Source organism: Helianthus annuus, chromosome 15 (assembly GCF_002127325.2).
Source record: "Helianthus annuus cultivar XRQ/B chromosome 15, HanXRQr2.0-SUNRISE, whole genome shotgun sequence".
NCBI classification, from domain to species: Eukaryota; Viridiplantae; Streptophyta; class Magnoliopsida; order Asterales; family Asteraceae; genus Helianthus; species Helianthus annuus.
Window position 1 is genome coordinate 9656416 of NC_035447.2, and position 14651 is coordinate 9671066.

At 43.7% G+C, this 14651-nt stretch overlaps 2 protein-coding genes across 2 annotated transcripts; one reads left to right on the top strand and one right to left on the bottom strand.

Annotated features, from left to right (window-relative positions):
* Window positions 1–323: 323 nt before the first annotated feature.
* LOC110913248 lies at window positions 324–4417 on the bottom strand. Its single transcript, XM_022158096.1, has 2 exons — window positions 3494–4417; window positions 324–3005 (listed from the first exon to the last, which is right to left on the bottom strand). The coding sequence occupies exons 1-2, from the start codon at window positions 4415–4417 to the stop codon at window positions 324–326; spliced, it is 3606 nt and encodes a 1201-aa protein (XP_022013788.1).
* A 1484-nt stretch (window positions 4418–5901) lies between these two features.
* LOC110910525 (pyruvate kinase isozyme A, chloroplastic) lies at window positions 5902–11118 on the top strand. The gene is made up of 6 exons (XM_022155169.2): window positions 5902–6562; window positions 8504–8594; window positions 8688–8881; window positions 9264–9385; window positions 9459–9937; window positions 10691–11118. Exons 1-6 carry the CDS (start codon window positions 6008–6010, stop codon window positions 10990–10992), a joined length of 1743 nt encoding a protein of 580 aa, XP_022010861.1. The 5' UTR covers window positions 5902–6007; the 3' UTR covers window positions 10993–11118.
* The last annotated feature ends 3533 nt before the right edge of the window (window positions 11119–14651 follow it).

A 14651-nucleotide genomic window follows, 5' to 3' on the forward strand; every position in this document is an offset into this window, starting at 1 on the left:
TCCCTTGCGGGTGCGCAACCGAAGAGAAGGTGTGCTCGATGTGTAGTTCTTTAAACCATCGTTCGAGGTCGTCTGCTGCGAAGTTAGTTCCGTTATCGGTGATGATTCTGAGAGGTAGGCCAAAACGGCATATGATTTGTTCCCATATGAATCGCTTGACGACTGTTGATGTGGTTGATGCAAGTGCTTTCGCCTCTACCCATTTGGTGAAATAGTCGACTGCGACTATTATGAATTTGACCGCCCCTGGTGCTTCCGGGAAAGGACCTACCATGTCTATGCCCCATTGTTGAAAGGGCCATGCGGTTGTGACTGGTACTAGTTCATTTTTGGGGCGCATGTCTCTGGCATCCGCTGCACTTCCTCAACTCTTTCATAGCATCTAGATGCATCCCGGACCAGTAGTATCTGGCGTTCATCACTTTTGCCACCACCATTCGAGGCCCGGCATGAATACCACAAATTCCTTCATGAACTTCCCGGATTAGGTAGTTTGCGTCTTCGGCGTCAACGCATCTCAGCAATGGACCGAGGTACGACTTTCGGTACAGTATTCCATCTGCCATCTGATAATGTTCTGCTTTGTATTGGATCTTCCGCGCCTCGGCTTTGTTTTCGGGAAGTATCCCTGACTGTAGGTACATGATTATCGGTGTCATCCAGGACGTTGTTCCTGTCTGGATGACGCTTACTTCTCTGAGTGGAACGGATGGGTTGCTCAAAACCTCTATGCGCACATCCTTTGCTAGGTGTTGGAAACTTGTTGATTCAAGCTTACTCGGCGCGTCTGCTGGCTTGTTCTCGCTTCTGTTTATGTGGTGCACCTTGTAGGAGTAGAAGGTTTGTAGCAATGTTTTTGCTTGGCTGAGATAGAGTGCCATTATGTCCCCTTTGGCTTCGTATTGGCCGTTGATTTGCCCCGCTACTAGCATGGAGTCCACATGCGCTTCGATGTGCCAGACCCCCATTTTAATCGCCAATTGTAAGCCAGGCAAGAAAGCTTCATACTCGGCTTCGTTGTTTGTGCTTTTAAAATCCAGGCGTATGGCGTACGTGAATTTGTGTTTGTCGGGGCTTACCAGCCTTAGCCCTGCGCCTGCTCCGTCTTCGTTAGATGCGCCGTCGGTGTATAACAACCATGACTCTTCTGTTTGCTTTTTCTCAGCTTTTTCCATTGCTTTACATTCTCTCTCTTTGTCATCTGGAACTTCTGTCATAAAATTTGCCAAGACTTGGCCTTTGATTGATGGTCGTGGTCTGAAAACCACATTGTGACCTCCCAGTTCTATCGCCCATTTGGCTAGCCTTCCTGATATTTCTGGTCTTGCAAGGATGTTGCCGATGTTGTAGTTTGTTAGCACATGAATGACGTGATTGGCAAAGTATCTGCGCAGCCGCCTTGAAGCATGAATCAGTGCAAGGACCAACTTTTCCATGATGGCATACCTAGTTTCTGGGTCGGTCAAGGTTCGTGACACATAGTAGACTGGTGTCTGAGTACCTTGGCGATCGACAAGTAAGACTACTCCGACTGCCCTATCGGAAGCTGATAGGTAGAGTACCAAAGGTTCTCCTTTGGTTGGCGCGGTTAATGTTGGCAGTTTGATGAGACAATCTTTCATCTCGCAGAACGCGCTCTCTGCTTCCGGAGTCCACTGAAACTGGCTTTTCTTCATACAATTGCGCAAGGTTTTGATGAACGGGAAGGATTTTGCAGCATGATTAGCTAGGAAGCGATTGAGCGCGGCTAGTCGCCCTGCTAATTTTTGCATGTCTTTGATGTTTGACGGAGAAGGCATTCTTTCTATGGCTTGGACTTTTTCTGGATTCACCTTAAAACCATCTTTTGTGACGATGAAACCTAAGAACTTTCCTTCTTCCATTCCGAATGAGCACTTTGCTGGGTTTAGCTTGATACTCACGCTGCGTAGTGTGTTGAATGTCTTTTGGATGTTAGCCAGCATCGTGCCTTCTTCTTTGCTCATAATCACCAGATCGTCCATATACACTTCTATGTACTTGCCGATGGCGTCGCTGAACGTTTCGTTCATCAATCTTTGGTAGGTCGCGCCCGCATTCTTCAAGCCGAAAGGCATCTTGGTGTAACAGTACAGCCTTGTCGGCGTGCGGAATGCGGTTTTATCTTCGTCTTGGACAGCCATTTGAACCTGGTGATACCCCTTGTAGCAATCAAGAAAGCATTTCCACCTGAATGTTGCCAGAGAATCGATTTTTTCGTCTATGTCTTGTAAGACGTAGCAGTCGCGCGGACATGCCTTATTTAGATCTTTGTAGTCGACGCACATTCTCCAGCTGCCGTTCGGTTTCTTTACCATCACTGGGCTTGCTACCCATGTTTGGTATCTGACTTCTCTGATGATGCCTGCATTCAGTAGTTCCAGTACTTGCTCTTTCATGGCGTCGTGTTTTATATCGCCCAGGTGGCGCTTGGCGTGTACCACTGGCTTTGCGTCCTCTGAGACGTTTAAACGGTGCTCGGCAATGTGCCGCAGAACACCAACCATGTCAGCTGGTGTCCAGGCAAACACATCCATGTTCTCGTGTAACAACTTCTTCAGCGCTGCGCGTGTTAAATCGGACATCGCCGGTCCTAGGGTAACTGTTTGTTCTGGGTAAGCGCTGTTCAACACCCATTTTTCTGCCTCTGCGCGTGGCGCTGGTTTACTTGCTTTTGCAGGCCTTATGTCATCTGTTGCTAAGACTTCCTTGCTTGCGTATATCAGTGCGATGCCTGTTTCTGTTGGGAATCCAACGGCTGAATGTGGTGCAGAGCAAATCATACTGAAGTCTCCCTGGGATTCTCTTCCTAGGAGGATGTCGTGTCTTGAGTGTGCGGGTAGCACCATGAACGTGACTTCTTCTGTTCTTGAATTTCGTCCATCCGAAAGTAACACCGGGAATGATATCTGTCCCAGGGGAAAGACGGCCTCGTTGCAGAAACCAGTTAATGGGTAGTCAACTGGCTCCAAGCGCGCCTTGTCCTCCTGCTCAAATTGATTGAAGCATTGTTCATATATGATATCCGCGGTGCTCCCCGGATCGATGAAGATGTAGTCTGTCTAGTAGTGACCAATCACTCCTGGAATAACTATTAGTCGTTTTTCCCTCGGGCCACCTCTAACAACTGGGAAGATAACTTGCTTCTCGCACCATGAATCATCTTGCGTGCGCTTGTTGTAATTTTTCTTTGGTCTTCGTGGACCTCCCTGCACCATGTGGGTTTCCAACTTCCTGAGTTTTTTGTTATCTGGACCTTCGTCTCTTCTTTAGATTTGGCGGTAGTCGCGCTTTCCGCCCTTGACCAGGTGAGTGAGTTTTCCATCTCTCAGGGCTCTTTCAATTTCTTGCTTCAGGCTAAAACAGTCATCGGTTAGGTGACCCGTGTCTTTATGGAATTCACAGTAGAGATTGGGATCTTGACCCCTTTTGTTGCGCATCTGCAGGGGTGGTTTGAATTGTCAGTGGCCAAGACCTCCGAAGGGGTCTTTGTCAATGGCGTCCACTGCTTCTCTCTGTTTTCTCTCTTCACTTCTTTTCGGTGGGCTATCTGATTGATTGTGTGTCGCGCATCTTCTCTTGGTGGGCTTCTTTCTCTGTGACTGGAAGTCTTCCATGACTGGCCTCTGCCTTTTCTGCCATGTCGGTCGTTAGAGTTATGTGCGCGTTGACGGTGGTCGTCACCGGTCAACTGTTTGTCTGTCTGTGCTATTGTTTTGGCGGCCTCAATGAAGGTTTCCCAATCTTTGGGTCCTCCGTCTCTTCCTTTCACGCGCTTGATTAGATCATCACACTTTACTGCCCTCATGAAGTGCGCGCGCATCATCTTTTCCCCTACATCTCCAATCTCCAAACATTCCTTGTTATATCTTGAGATAAAATCTTCCACGCTTTCATGGTCTCGGCGCCATATGTTTAGACAATCTGCTGGGTCCCTGGCGTGTCTCCGCTGTTGAGAGAAGTGTGCCAGGAACTTCTCTCTGAAGTCGACCCATGATTTAATTTTTCCTGCTGGTAAGCTGTCGAACCAGACGCGCGCTGCTCCCACGAACGTTTGTGCGAACAGGTGACACCAAGTTGGTAGATTCCACCCACCTGTTGCTCCTGCGCCTTTGAAAACCTGGAGATGATCATCTGGATCTGTCAGGCCATTGTATTTGCCAACGTTGTGCGGCAGCTTGGTTTTGTCTATAGCGGCTGTGGCAATCTCCCTGATGAATTTTGAATCTTCAGCCATGTCGTCTGGACGATAGCTTAAGGTATAATCATGCTCTGCCTTTGGGTTGTACCCTGCGCGCTTTGCGGGCTTGTATGACGCGTGTTCCGGGTGTAACCTGCTGAACACTGTGCTTTCCTTGTACGTTGGGTCTTCCTCTTCGTCGTCCCACTCGTTGTTCATATTGCGCGCTCAGGCGGCTTTGAATTGGCTTACGTTGTAAGTTGGAGTGCTGCACATAGTTGCTTTCTGTTTCACCATAAGTGTCGCGCGTGTCGTGCGCACTAGGCTTTCTAATGTTTGTTGCAGGTCCTTTTTCTGGGCGTAAAGTCCACGCGTTGACCTGCTTAGTCGTGTGTGTGCTCAGAGACCGCTGCGGTGGAGTAACGAACGCCGATTGGTTAGCCTGTGCTTGGAGCAGGGCTTGTTGCGCGCTCAGTTGTGTGTAAACCAGGTTTATGGATGCCACTTGTTCGGCGTACTAGGAAGCCAGAGTTTTTCCTTCGGGTAGCCCTAATAGTGCGGAGAAATTTAGTTGTGCTTGTTCCGATGGAGCTGAGGGGCCAGCTCCATGGCTTGATGTGTGTACTGGTGGAGGTGTTTGAACCAACCCGGATGGGGGTATTTGCTGGACTACCGCTTGTGGAGGTTGGAAAATGGCTCCGTTTGTGGTCTGGGTGATTATCCTGGTGGGAGTTTGGAAAATGGGTCCAGTTGTGGTTTGGCTAGCGATCCTGGACGCGCTTCCGAAAATGCTAGGAAAATCGTTGTTTACTTGCCCTTCCTGGATGGTTTCGTTCCTCTGACCCCTTTGGACGTGTGCTTAGTCCGAAACGAGTTCAAAGGAAGAAACTTCTCCATCTACATGGTGTGAAGGGTTTTGCTCAGCCATTCTACGAGTGTTTCTTGAAAAGAAAAGAGATGAGATTGGTTTTGCAAAAAAGCGGATGGCGCCAATGATGAAACACCGATTAACACCAAGGTTAACCGATGGGGTTATTTCTTTTATGGGTTCAACCTCTTTCCTTACTCGTGATAATAGCTCGAAACCTGCAAAACAGTAACCATCGTCAGTCTCGTTAAGAGGGGGAGAAAGGGGATTTCCCTCTTAAACAGGCTCCGGCGTGAGAATAAGTACTGTTCTGAGAGAAATAAACAGTGTGTGTATAGAGTGAGTATGGAGAGTAAAAGATCCTGAACCTGAATGATGAAGGGTCCTATTTATAGCCAGAGGGTGAAGAAGGGAGGAGCAATTGTGCCAGCTGTGGGCGCGTGCCAGCTGTCCGACCAAGGGGAATATCCTCTTGGTCTGCTCTGTCACGGCAGGTGTAGTGGTACACGTGGCGTTCTTACATTTGCCCACGCTGGAGACATCGTACTGGTGTTGTCAGTTCTGCTCCCCGATTTTCCGCAGGCCTATGTGGCGTTCTGCGAGTGGTGACACGTGTTGTCCTTTATGTCGGGTAGAGCATCTTTGACGCCACATGTAAATCTTCCAGAAGTTTCTAGAAGCTTCTGGATTGCTTCGCTAATGTAGACGCCTTATATGCTCAAAAGTGGTGTGGTCCCTGCCATGTAGGCAGTGAATTGGGACCATACAGAATAAATTATTCTAAGATTAGCGGTTAAAAAATAAAACACATTTTATGTAATAAGTTGGTTACAATATCCAACCAACAACCTCGTTGTCTCCGCCACCTCTGTTTCCACTTCTAACTAACACCTTCTTCCACCAACAATTATCCCAATTCAATTCACACACCTGCAACAACAATGGCACAATCTCTCAGTTTCTTCGTATCAACCTCTCATTCACCAGACTTCACACATTCCTACACCAAACCTTTCCTCCAAAACCCCAACCGCCTCTTCTCCCTCACCAAACCACCAAAACAATCACCTCTCATACTCTCCGCCTCAACCGACAACGGTTCCGGCTTTACCGCAGTCACCCCGGAGTACGAAACAGCCAACGGAACTTCACCGGTTGCAGTTTTGGCTGATTCGAGTTCAATAATTGAGGTGGATGCGGTTACTGAGGCTGAGCTGAAGGAGAACGGGTTCAGGAGCACTCGGCGGACGAAGGTGGTGTGTACGATCGGGCCGGTGACGAGTGGGTTTGAGGAACTGGAGGCGTTGGCGGTTGGGGGGATGAATGTGGCGAGGATTAATATGTGTCATGGGACACGTGAGTGGCATAAGAGTGTGATTGAGAAAGTGAGGAGGTTGAATGAGGAGAAAGGGTATGCTGTTGCGGTTATGATGGATACTGAAGGGAGTGAGATTCATATGGGGGATCTTGGTGGTGCTCCTTCTGTTAAAGCTGAGGTACCATATTATTGTATATTGCTTCTTATTTTTGCAGTTTTATTTAAGGACATTTGTGTCTAAAAAGATGTTGATTTGTTTGCGTGAACTGTGATTGATGTATCTATGATGCATGTTGAGGTATTATATCCCAATTATACAATTTTAATACAAGTGTTATGATATTTGATGGGACTAAGCTATATGCACACCACGAACTAGGGCTGTAAACGAGCCAAGCCGAACCGAACCAGGGTGGGCTCAGGCTCGGCTCGTTTAAAAATCGAATCGAGCCAAGCCGGCTCGTTTAAAACCGAGCTGACTTCGAGCCGAGCTTTTTTCAAACTTTTTTCGAGCGAACTTCGAGCGAGCCTCAAGCCACGAACTTTTTAACATAATAGTAATTTGAAGCAAACTATAAAATAAACAAGAAAAGATTTATTGTTACTTGCCTTAATCTATATCTTTTAAATCAATATTAATAATTAAAACTATAGCTTAACAATCTATTTCTTTCGATAAAAAAGTAACCATATTACTAACTAAACAACATTGCTTAGATATATTAGAATATATGTATATAAATACACACTCACACACATAATTTGGGGTTTAATTTAAACGTGCCAAACGAGCGAGCCAACGGGTCTACTAATGAGCGGGCCACGAACCGAACCTACTTTGGCTCGGACTCGGCTCGTTTACAAACCGAGCCAAGCTGAGCCAGCTCGTTTAAAACCGAGCTGACTTCGAGGCGAGCTTTTTTCGAGCGAACTTCGAGCGAGCCTCGAGCCACGGGCTTTTTAAACAGCCCTACCACGAACGTGTCGTATGGGGGTTGTACAGGGTCGTATTTGGTGTTATACTGACACATCATACGTGCAACAATGTTATATGAGGCCGTATGAGGCATAGCTGTCAATAGCGAGCGTAGCGATCGCTGTAGCGCTCCGTAGTGTATAGGTCTACGCTTGCTATTAGGGTTGTTGTAGCGATAATAGCGACGGTTTATTTATTTATTTTTAATATAAATAACAATTAATATAGATATAGAATAGCTGGATTTTAGGTTTTTGTAACTCCCCGCTTGCGGTAGGCGCATATAATGTATATATGCGTGGACGTTCGGGGGGCAAAAGTGAAAGTGCACTAATTTTGTTGTTATTTTACTAATTTTGTGAAAATAATGTTAAAAGAGGGGGATGGTTAATCATGCATCATGTGGTGGCGTTGATAGCCGAAAGACAAGGGAGTACATGCACTAATTGGCCTTTGTCTTAATTGCCGAGTGTTATGTGCCTTATGTCCAAGGTTTGATGCAAAACTACCATCGAGCTGGGGGTCTCACTGGAAACAGCCTCTCTATTCCTACGGGGTAGAGGTAAGGCTGTCGACATGTTACCCTCTCCGACCTTACCTTAGCTTTGCTATTGGTGGGATTTACTGAGTATGATGATGATTAAATATATATGTAAAATACCATATATACCAGGGTGGGTATTTTGATATAATATACATATAAATTTTTTTTTCTAGTGTATCGCTATTTATAAAATAGTTGCCCGCTATTTATCGCTATTCGCTATGTAGCATATAGGTACCTTATCGCTATTTGTCGCTATTCGCCATTAACAACTATGTGAGGGGGTGTTATTACAACATAGAAGTGACTGATGTGACAGAGCACACCACTGACAAAGGCATGGTTGCCGCATGGGGGGTTATACAGGGTCATATTAGTTGTTATAGGGACCGATTATATGAGCAATCATATTATACGGGGCTGTATGAGGTGGTGTTCGCACAAATTATATGGCTCGTATGAGGTGTGATATTGACTGACATAGAAGTGACCGATGTGACTAAGCCGAACATTGGCAAAGGCATACGGCCTGTATGACCTTTAGTCCGTTTGTTCCTAGAAACCTGTTAATTTGTTTATGTGAACTGTCATTACTGCAGGATGGGGAAGTGTGGACTTTCAGTGTTCGAGCTTATGAATCGCTTCGCCCGGAGCGCGCTATCACTGTGAACTATGATGGATTTGCAGAAGGTTAATAATATTTGGGCTTACTATGGGAAAAAAAAACGAAGATAATCTGTTTTAAACTCAAACTTGTTTTTCGAATGTGTTTTTTCACAACAGATGTGAAAGTGGGGGATGAACTCCTTGTTGACGGTGGAATGGTGAGGTTTGAGGTGATTGAAAAGATCGGTCCCGATGTCAAGTGCTTGTGTACTGATCCTGGACTTTTGCTACCACGGGCTAACTTGACTTTTTGGCGAGATGGAAGCTTAGTTCGTGAACGTAATGCCATGCTTCCAACAATTTCCTCAAAGGTTGGTGCTTCTATACCATTAATATGTAATGTATGTTGTGCAATGTATCGGTAAATGTGGCAAGAATGTTGGTTGCTAGAAACGTGCCCCCCCCCCTCCCCACCCACACTTTTGTTCACTTTTCGGACAATTAGGGATTTTGTTAGGCTGGACGGTATGGCCCGTCCTCAGCCCCGGCGCCGGCGTCACCCCATCCCGCCCCGTCTTCATCCCGTCACCGTCCTCTCCGTCTGTTTCTCGACGTCCAGGACGGACCAAAACATGTGGGCCCCCTTCTTTCTTCTCGGCGCCGGCTCCGTCCCGTCCCCCCCCCCCCCCCTTCATCCCGTCACCATACCCAGCAGCCTTAAGTTAACACTCTTTGAGTACTTTGTGCCTGTAGGATTGGTTGGATATTGATTTTGGGATTGCAGAAGGTGTTGACTTTATTGCTGTATCATTTGTCAAGTCAGCAGAAGTGATCAATCATCTTAAAAGTTACATCAAAGCGCGGTCTCGTGATGGGTAAAATTTCGTCAAGCTTACGTTTTTCTCCGCTAAAAGGAAAATGATGTAAACGAGCTGATATGTTATGCAGGGATATAGCGGTAGTAGCAAAGATCGAGAGCGTTGACTCATTGAGAAACTTGGAGGAGATAATCCAAGCTTCAGATGGAGCCATGGTAGCGAGAGGCGATCTGGGTGCACAAATCCCGTTAGAACAGGTTCCGCTGGCTCAACAGAGGATCGTTGAAACCTGTAGACAGTTGAACAAACCGGTAATAGTGGCTTCTCAACTACTTGAATCCATGATCGAGTACCCCACACCCACCAGAGCCGAAGTGGCTGACGTTTCTGAAGCAGTGAGACAACGGGCCGATGCTCTTATGCTGTCTGGTGAGTCAGCCATGGGTCAGTTCCCTGATAAGGCTTTGACCGTCTTGAGAAGTGTCAGTTTACGAATCGAGAAGTGGTGGAGGGAAGAGAAACGCCGTGAAGTTATGGATCTCCCGGATATCGCGTCTTCTCTCTCCGATAGTATTTCGGAAGAGATCTGCAATTCCGCTGCCAAAATGGGTGAGAACTGAGAACTCTATAATTATTTTGTAAACGAGGCAAGCCGCTCGTGAGCTACTCGTGATCTGCTTGCTAAAAGCTTGAATCGGGCCGAGCTTACCGAGCTCGAGCCTAAAATTAAGCTTGTTTAATAAACGAGCCCGAGCCCGATCTTCACTTATCAAGTTCGAGCTGGCTCACCAGCCTAAACGAGCCTATTATTTATATAATTTATATTTAATATATTGAGTATATATTTGGGGTAAAGATCAAATACAAATGGGCTTAACATACTAAACGTGAGAAGTGAAGGAAGTTTTTTTTTTTTTTTTTTTTTTTTTTTTGAAATTTTTTTCCATCTACTTAAATATGTTGTTTAGTTGCAAAATGTAAAAAAAATATTGTGTAGAGTGATTACATAATTGCTCTACTAGTGTATATACATCGAAATCTATATATTTGTATCATAATTATGTATATAATAATATATGTTATTTTATATATCAAAATTATAGTTCAAATATATATAAAAATTATAGTTCAAATATATTTAAAAAATAATTATAAATGTTATATAACTTAATTTAAAAATAGTAAAGGAGCTGAGCTTGTACTTAGCTCGAGCTTGAAAAACTACTCACGAGTTGAGCTCGAAACGACCCGAGCTCGAGCCTAGACGAGCTAAGGCTCGGCTCCTTTACACTTCTAAGTTAGTAGGGTATTGGCACATGTGAGTTTTCGAGTAAGAATCTTATAAAGTTAACGATTTTGCAGCCAATAATTTAGAGGTGGATGCTCTTTTCGTGTACACGAAAAACGGAGAAATGGCATCTCTGCTATCGCGTAACCGGCCCAATTGCCCCATTTTTGCTTTCACAGAGGATGTTTCGGTTAGAAGACGTCTAAATCTACAATGGGGTTTGATACCATTTCGGCTCGGGTTCTCAGACGACATGGAAAGCAACCTGAACAAGACGTTCGCTCTACTCAAGGCCCGAGGTATGATCAAATCGGGTGATCTTGTTATTGCTGTATCCGATATGTTGCAATCGATTCAAGTTATGAATGTGCCATAACAAATACATATTTCATTTGCCAACATCCTAAAATATTCTATTCGTGTACGTCGACTCGGTTCAAGAACCATCAACTCTATCTGTGTAGCTTGTAATTTGATCGTTTGGCGTTTGGTTGTTCGTTTCTACCTGTTTTTCAAATAATTTATTTTCGACGTCACAAACTGATTACCGAACATTATAATCATAAGGAAAAGACCTAAATTCGGATTAACAACGCCTTAATTAACTAAAAATTGTTACTCATAAGGAAAAAGAAGAAATCTCAGTTCACATTAACAACTCCGGGGGCGCCATAGCTTGGCTATAACGCCCCTAACTGCATAGGAGGTTTAACGCCTCAAACACCACCCCGGGGGCGCCATAGCTTGGCGCCAAGGTGGCTCTACCAAGCTCATAACGGGCGCTGTCCATTGGAAAAGGTGGGGTCCATGTCAATTGCACCAATCAAACTTTTTTTGTTTTGTTTTTAAATTTTTTTATTTAAATTATAGCTTGATAGTTAAAAGATGGGTTAGTTAACGTGAATTGTCTACGTGACAACGTCGTGAGAGACGTTATATTAACCACAACGCATAGCTATAGAGATAGATAATGAGAGTGTTATTATGTGCAAGAAAATATGGTGTTGTATTTTTCATTCACTTTTTATTTCTTTTCTCTTTACATATTCTTTTTCTTATTTCTTCTTCTAATTGTCATTGTCATTATTAACAAAGTATAAATTAGCAACTTTTTATTGCATTATGTGTTGTACACTAAGTTTAGGAAGTTTTTCAAAAAAAAACTTTGATTTTTCACTTTTAACACAAACATTTTCATATTTTGTATTTTAACCCTTTTTAATTTTTTACTTTTAACCCAAAGTTTTTGTCACACCCCGATTTCCACGTGTCTCACCGGTGGGCCCGGTGGGGGATTACCGTGACGATGTTGGCAACAATATAGTCAAACCACACAATTATATAATGCACAGCGGAAGCATAAGATAAATATATATATTTCAACCTCTGGTGATAATATCAATGTATTACAGAAGTTGAATATCCACAGTGGATCGTAAATAAAAGTAGTATTGTTCCATTAGATACTGCAATCAAGCTTGCGAGGCTTATCCCGACGCTAGGGAGCTAATACCAGCCAAATACGTTTACGTACCTGCACTTAATCTTTTTGGGGAAAATACGTCAGTTTACACTGGTAAATACATTCAACTGACACATTTGAAAATGTTTATTAAAAATTGATTTGAATGCACAAGGCACAAACTCTTTTATAACTTGGGAAAATTCATAATGATCTTGTGAACGTTTTACATGTTCTTTTATGCGTTCAGTAGCCCGGGTCGTGCCGGGTTAAAGATTTATAGACACACCACGTTTGCGTAAAACCGTAGTATGAAAAACCAACGGCTACGTCTTTTAGTTTTAATGTCGACACTTTATACCGGGTGTACGCCTACACCGGGATGTCGATGGTCGTGGCCATTTCGTAAAATGATGCCGAGGATATCCGGGACAACGGTCATTAAACCCCCCAAAGGCTTATAAGCAACAAAACTGTTTAAATGAGCCAATCATATTTAATCAATTAACCACCTAAGCGATGGAATTATATAATGCTCAATCAAGCGGTATTAATATACCGTAACCCAAGCCCATATAGGGGAAATAAGTCAAAAGTATTTACCTTTGCAAGTATTAATCCTTAATTTAGATCAAGTCACCGATAGCTTTTACTGGGGCTCCTAATCTGGAACGAAGGTTTTAATTAACCTCTTAGAATCCTAACGGTCCTTATATTAGCCGTAGCTTAAACCGGTTGATTCCGATATATAGATATGGTTAATTCGCACGAAAAGGCGAAAACCGAGAATGGAGTATGATTTGGACCCGACAATTTCAGTGACTTGTTTTATATGGGTTTATAGTTCATACTCTGGATTTTGGGGTTCAAATAATATAATTTGACCCATATCGGCTATTGCACGAAAACTAGTTCCGTGGGCCGTACCGTATGCGCAAATAGGCGAAACGGTTAACCATAAGAGTCGTACGCTTATTTCCTAAGTCAATATGCCTTAAAAGTATTTTGGTATCAGTAGGATACCTTCCGTAATGCCCGTAACGAGTCTAAGTTAATATTATGCCCCGTAGGGGCTTTTCGGTCATTTTAAAGACTTTAAAAAGGACTTTTCGAGTTCTACAGGAAATCTGAGTTTCCGAACAGCTTATAAAGCTTAAAATACTTTATTTATTATTTAAAACCAGTAGCAACTGGAATCGGGTCAAAAGACCTTGTAGAACTCTCGTTTTGGCCAAAAAGGGCATATTCGGTATTAACCGAACCGTAGCCATAACCGCAGGTTATGAGCAAGGTAAAAATTATTAAAAATCTTTAAAATTCCCAAAATATTACTTTACCACAGTGGGTAAAAGTTTTGGTGACGAAAACTTGGGTTAGATGGGCGTTATGCTAATTGCGCCGTTAATTACAAAACTTTCTTAAAAGTGCGCCTTTTAGCATAACTCTCATTCTAGGCCTCGGGTTGACGTGAAACTTTAGGGACATGCTTATAATTTATCAAGCAAGGTTTTGGTCCGTTCACGTGTCCGAAATACTCGTTTTAATTTTAAAAGGCCGTTACGGTCGACTTTTAGGCGAATGACGGAATTGCGCAAAAGACTCGGATAACTCATGAACCGACCACAGAGGCTTATACCAACATGTGACCTGGTCCTAAGAGAGTCCTAAGGTATATTTATACCTCACTAAAACGGGTCAGAACTGAAGTCAAAGCAAAAGTCAAACTTTTGCGACATTCGGCTCCGAACCGGTTCTATATAGTAAATGATCGATTCAAACGAGCGCAAACAGGTTTATATACTTATTATCATGTTTTATGATTGTCAAAACAGGTTCCATAACATATATATTACAGATTATGCATAAATTGCTAAAATAGCTTTCTGTTGACTTTTTAACCGCACGTTTGACTCGATAATTGACATAGTTAGAGTGGTGATCAGGGGGAACCATTTTAGAGGTTTAATACCCACATAAATACCAACTCATAACCATTTTTGATTCGTCATAAGACTGAATCATTTGCGAGTTATTGTAATGACAACCGTTAGTTACGACGGTTGCGTTTATGAGCTATAACTATGGAAATGTGAAACCAAAATGGTTATGAACGACTTACAGGAGTTGCTTCTTGATTATAGAGCAGAAGAGAATGCTTGGGAGCACTTAGAATGATCAGAGAGGTGTTGTTTGATTTGTGTGAATGTTATGTGCCAAACTTGGCTATTTATAGCCAATGTCAAGCAAGCATGATCATTACAAGCACTACAACAGGTCAAGGGTGATGGGTAGGTGTCCCCTAAGTGTTATGGGTCGAGCATAGGGTGCCCATGCCCATTTGTTGGTTGTTGATCATTCAAAAGCTCCAAAAGCCAAGTAGTTACTACAATTCTGCATCTGGGCACTTTACGCGGCCCGCATGGGAGTTCCTATACATTATAATGCGGGTCGCCTAAAGGTTAAGAAATCAGGCGAGTTAGTGAGGAGGCTCGCGGCCCGCCTCAACTAATCCCTAACCTTCACGCGGGTCGCCTAAGGTTAAGATTTCAGGATTTTTAAATCTTTTTGTAATA

Coding starts and splice junctions, on each gene's coding strand:
- LOC110913248 (XM_022158096.1), bottom strand. CDS start 4,417: ATGAACAACGAGTGGGACGACGAAGAGGAAGACCCAACGTACAAGGAA. Junction 3,006..3,493: donor TGACAAAGACCCCTTCGGAG/GTCTTGGCCACT, acceptor CAATTTGAGCAG/GAGGACAAGGCGCGCTTGGA.
- LOC110910525 (XM_022155169.2), top strand. CDS start 6,008: ATGGCACAATCTCTCAGTTTCTTCGTATCAACCTCTCATTCACCAGAC. Junction 8,595..8,687: donor CTATGATGGATTTGCAGAAG/GTTAATAATATT, acceptor TTTTCACAACAG/ATGTGAAAGTGGGGGATGAA. Junction 9,386..9,458: donor AAAGCGCGGTCTCGTGATGG/GTAAAATTTCGT, acceptor TATGTTATGCAG/GGATATAGCGGTAGTAGCAA.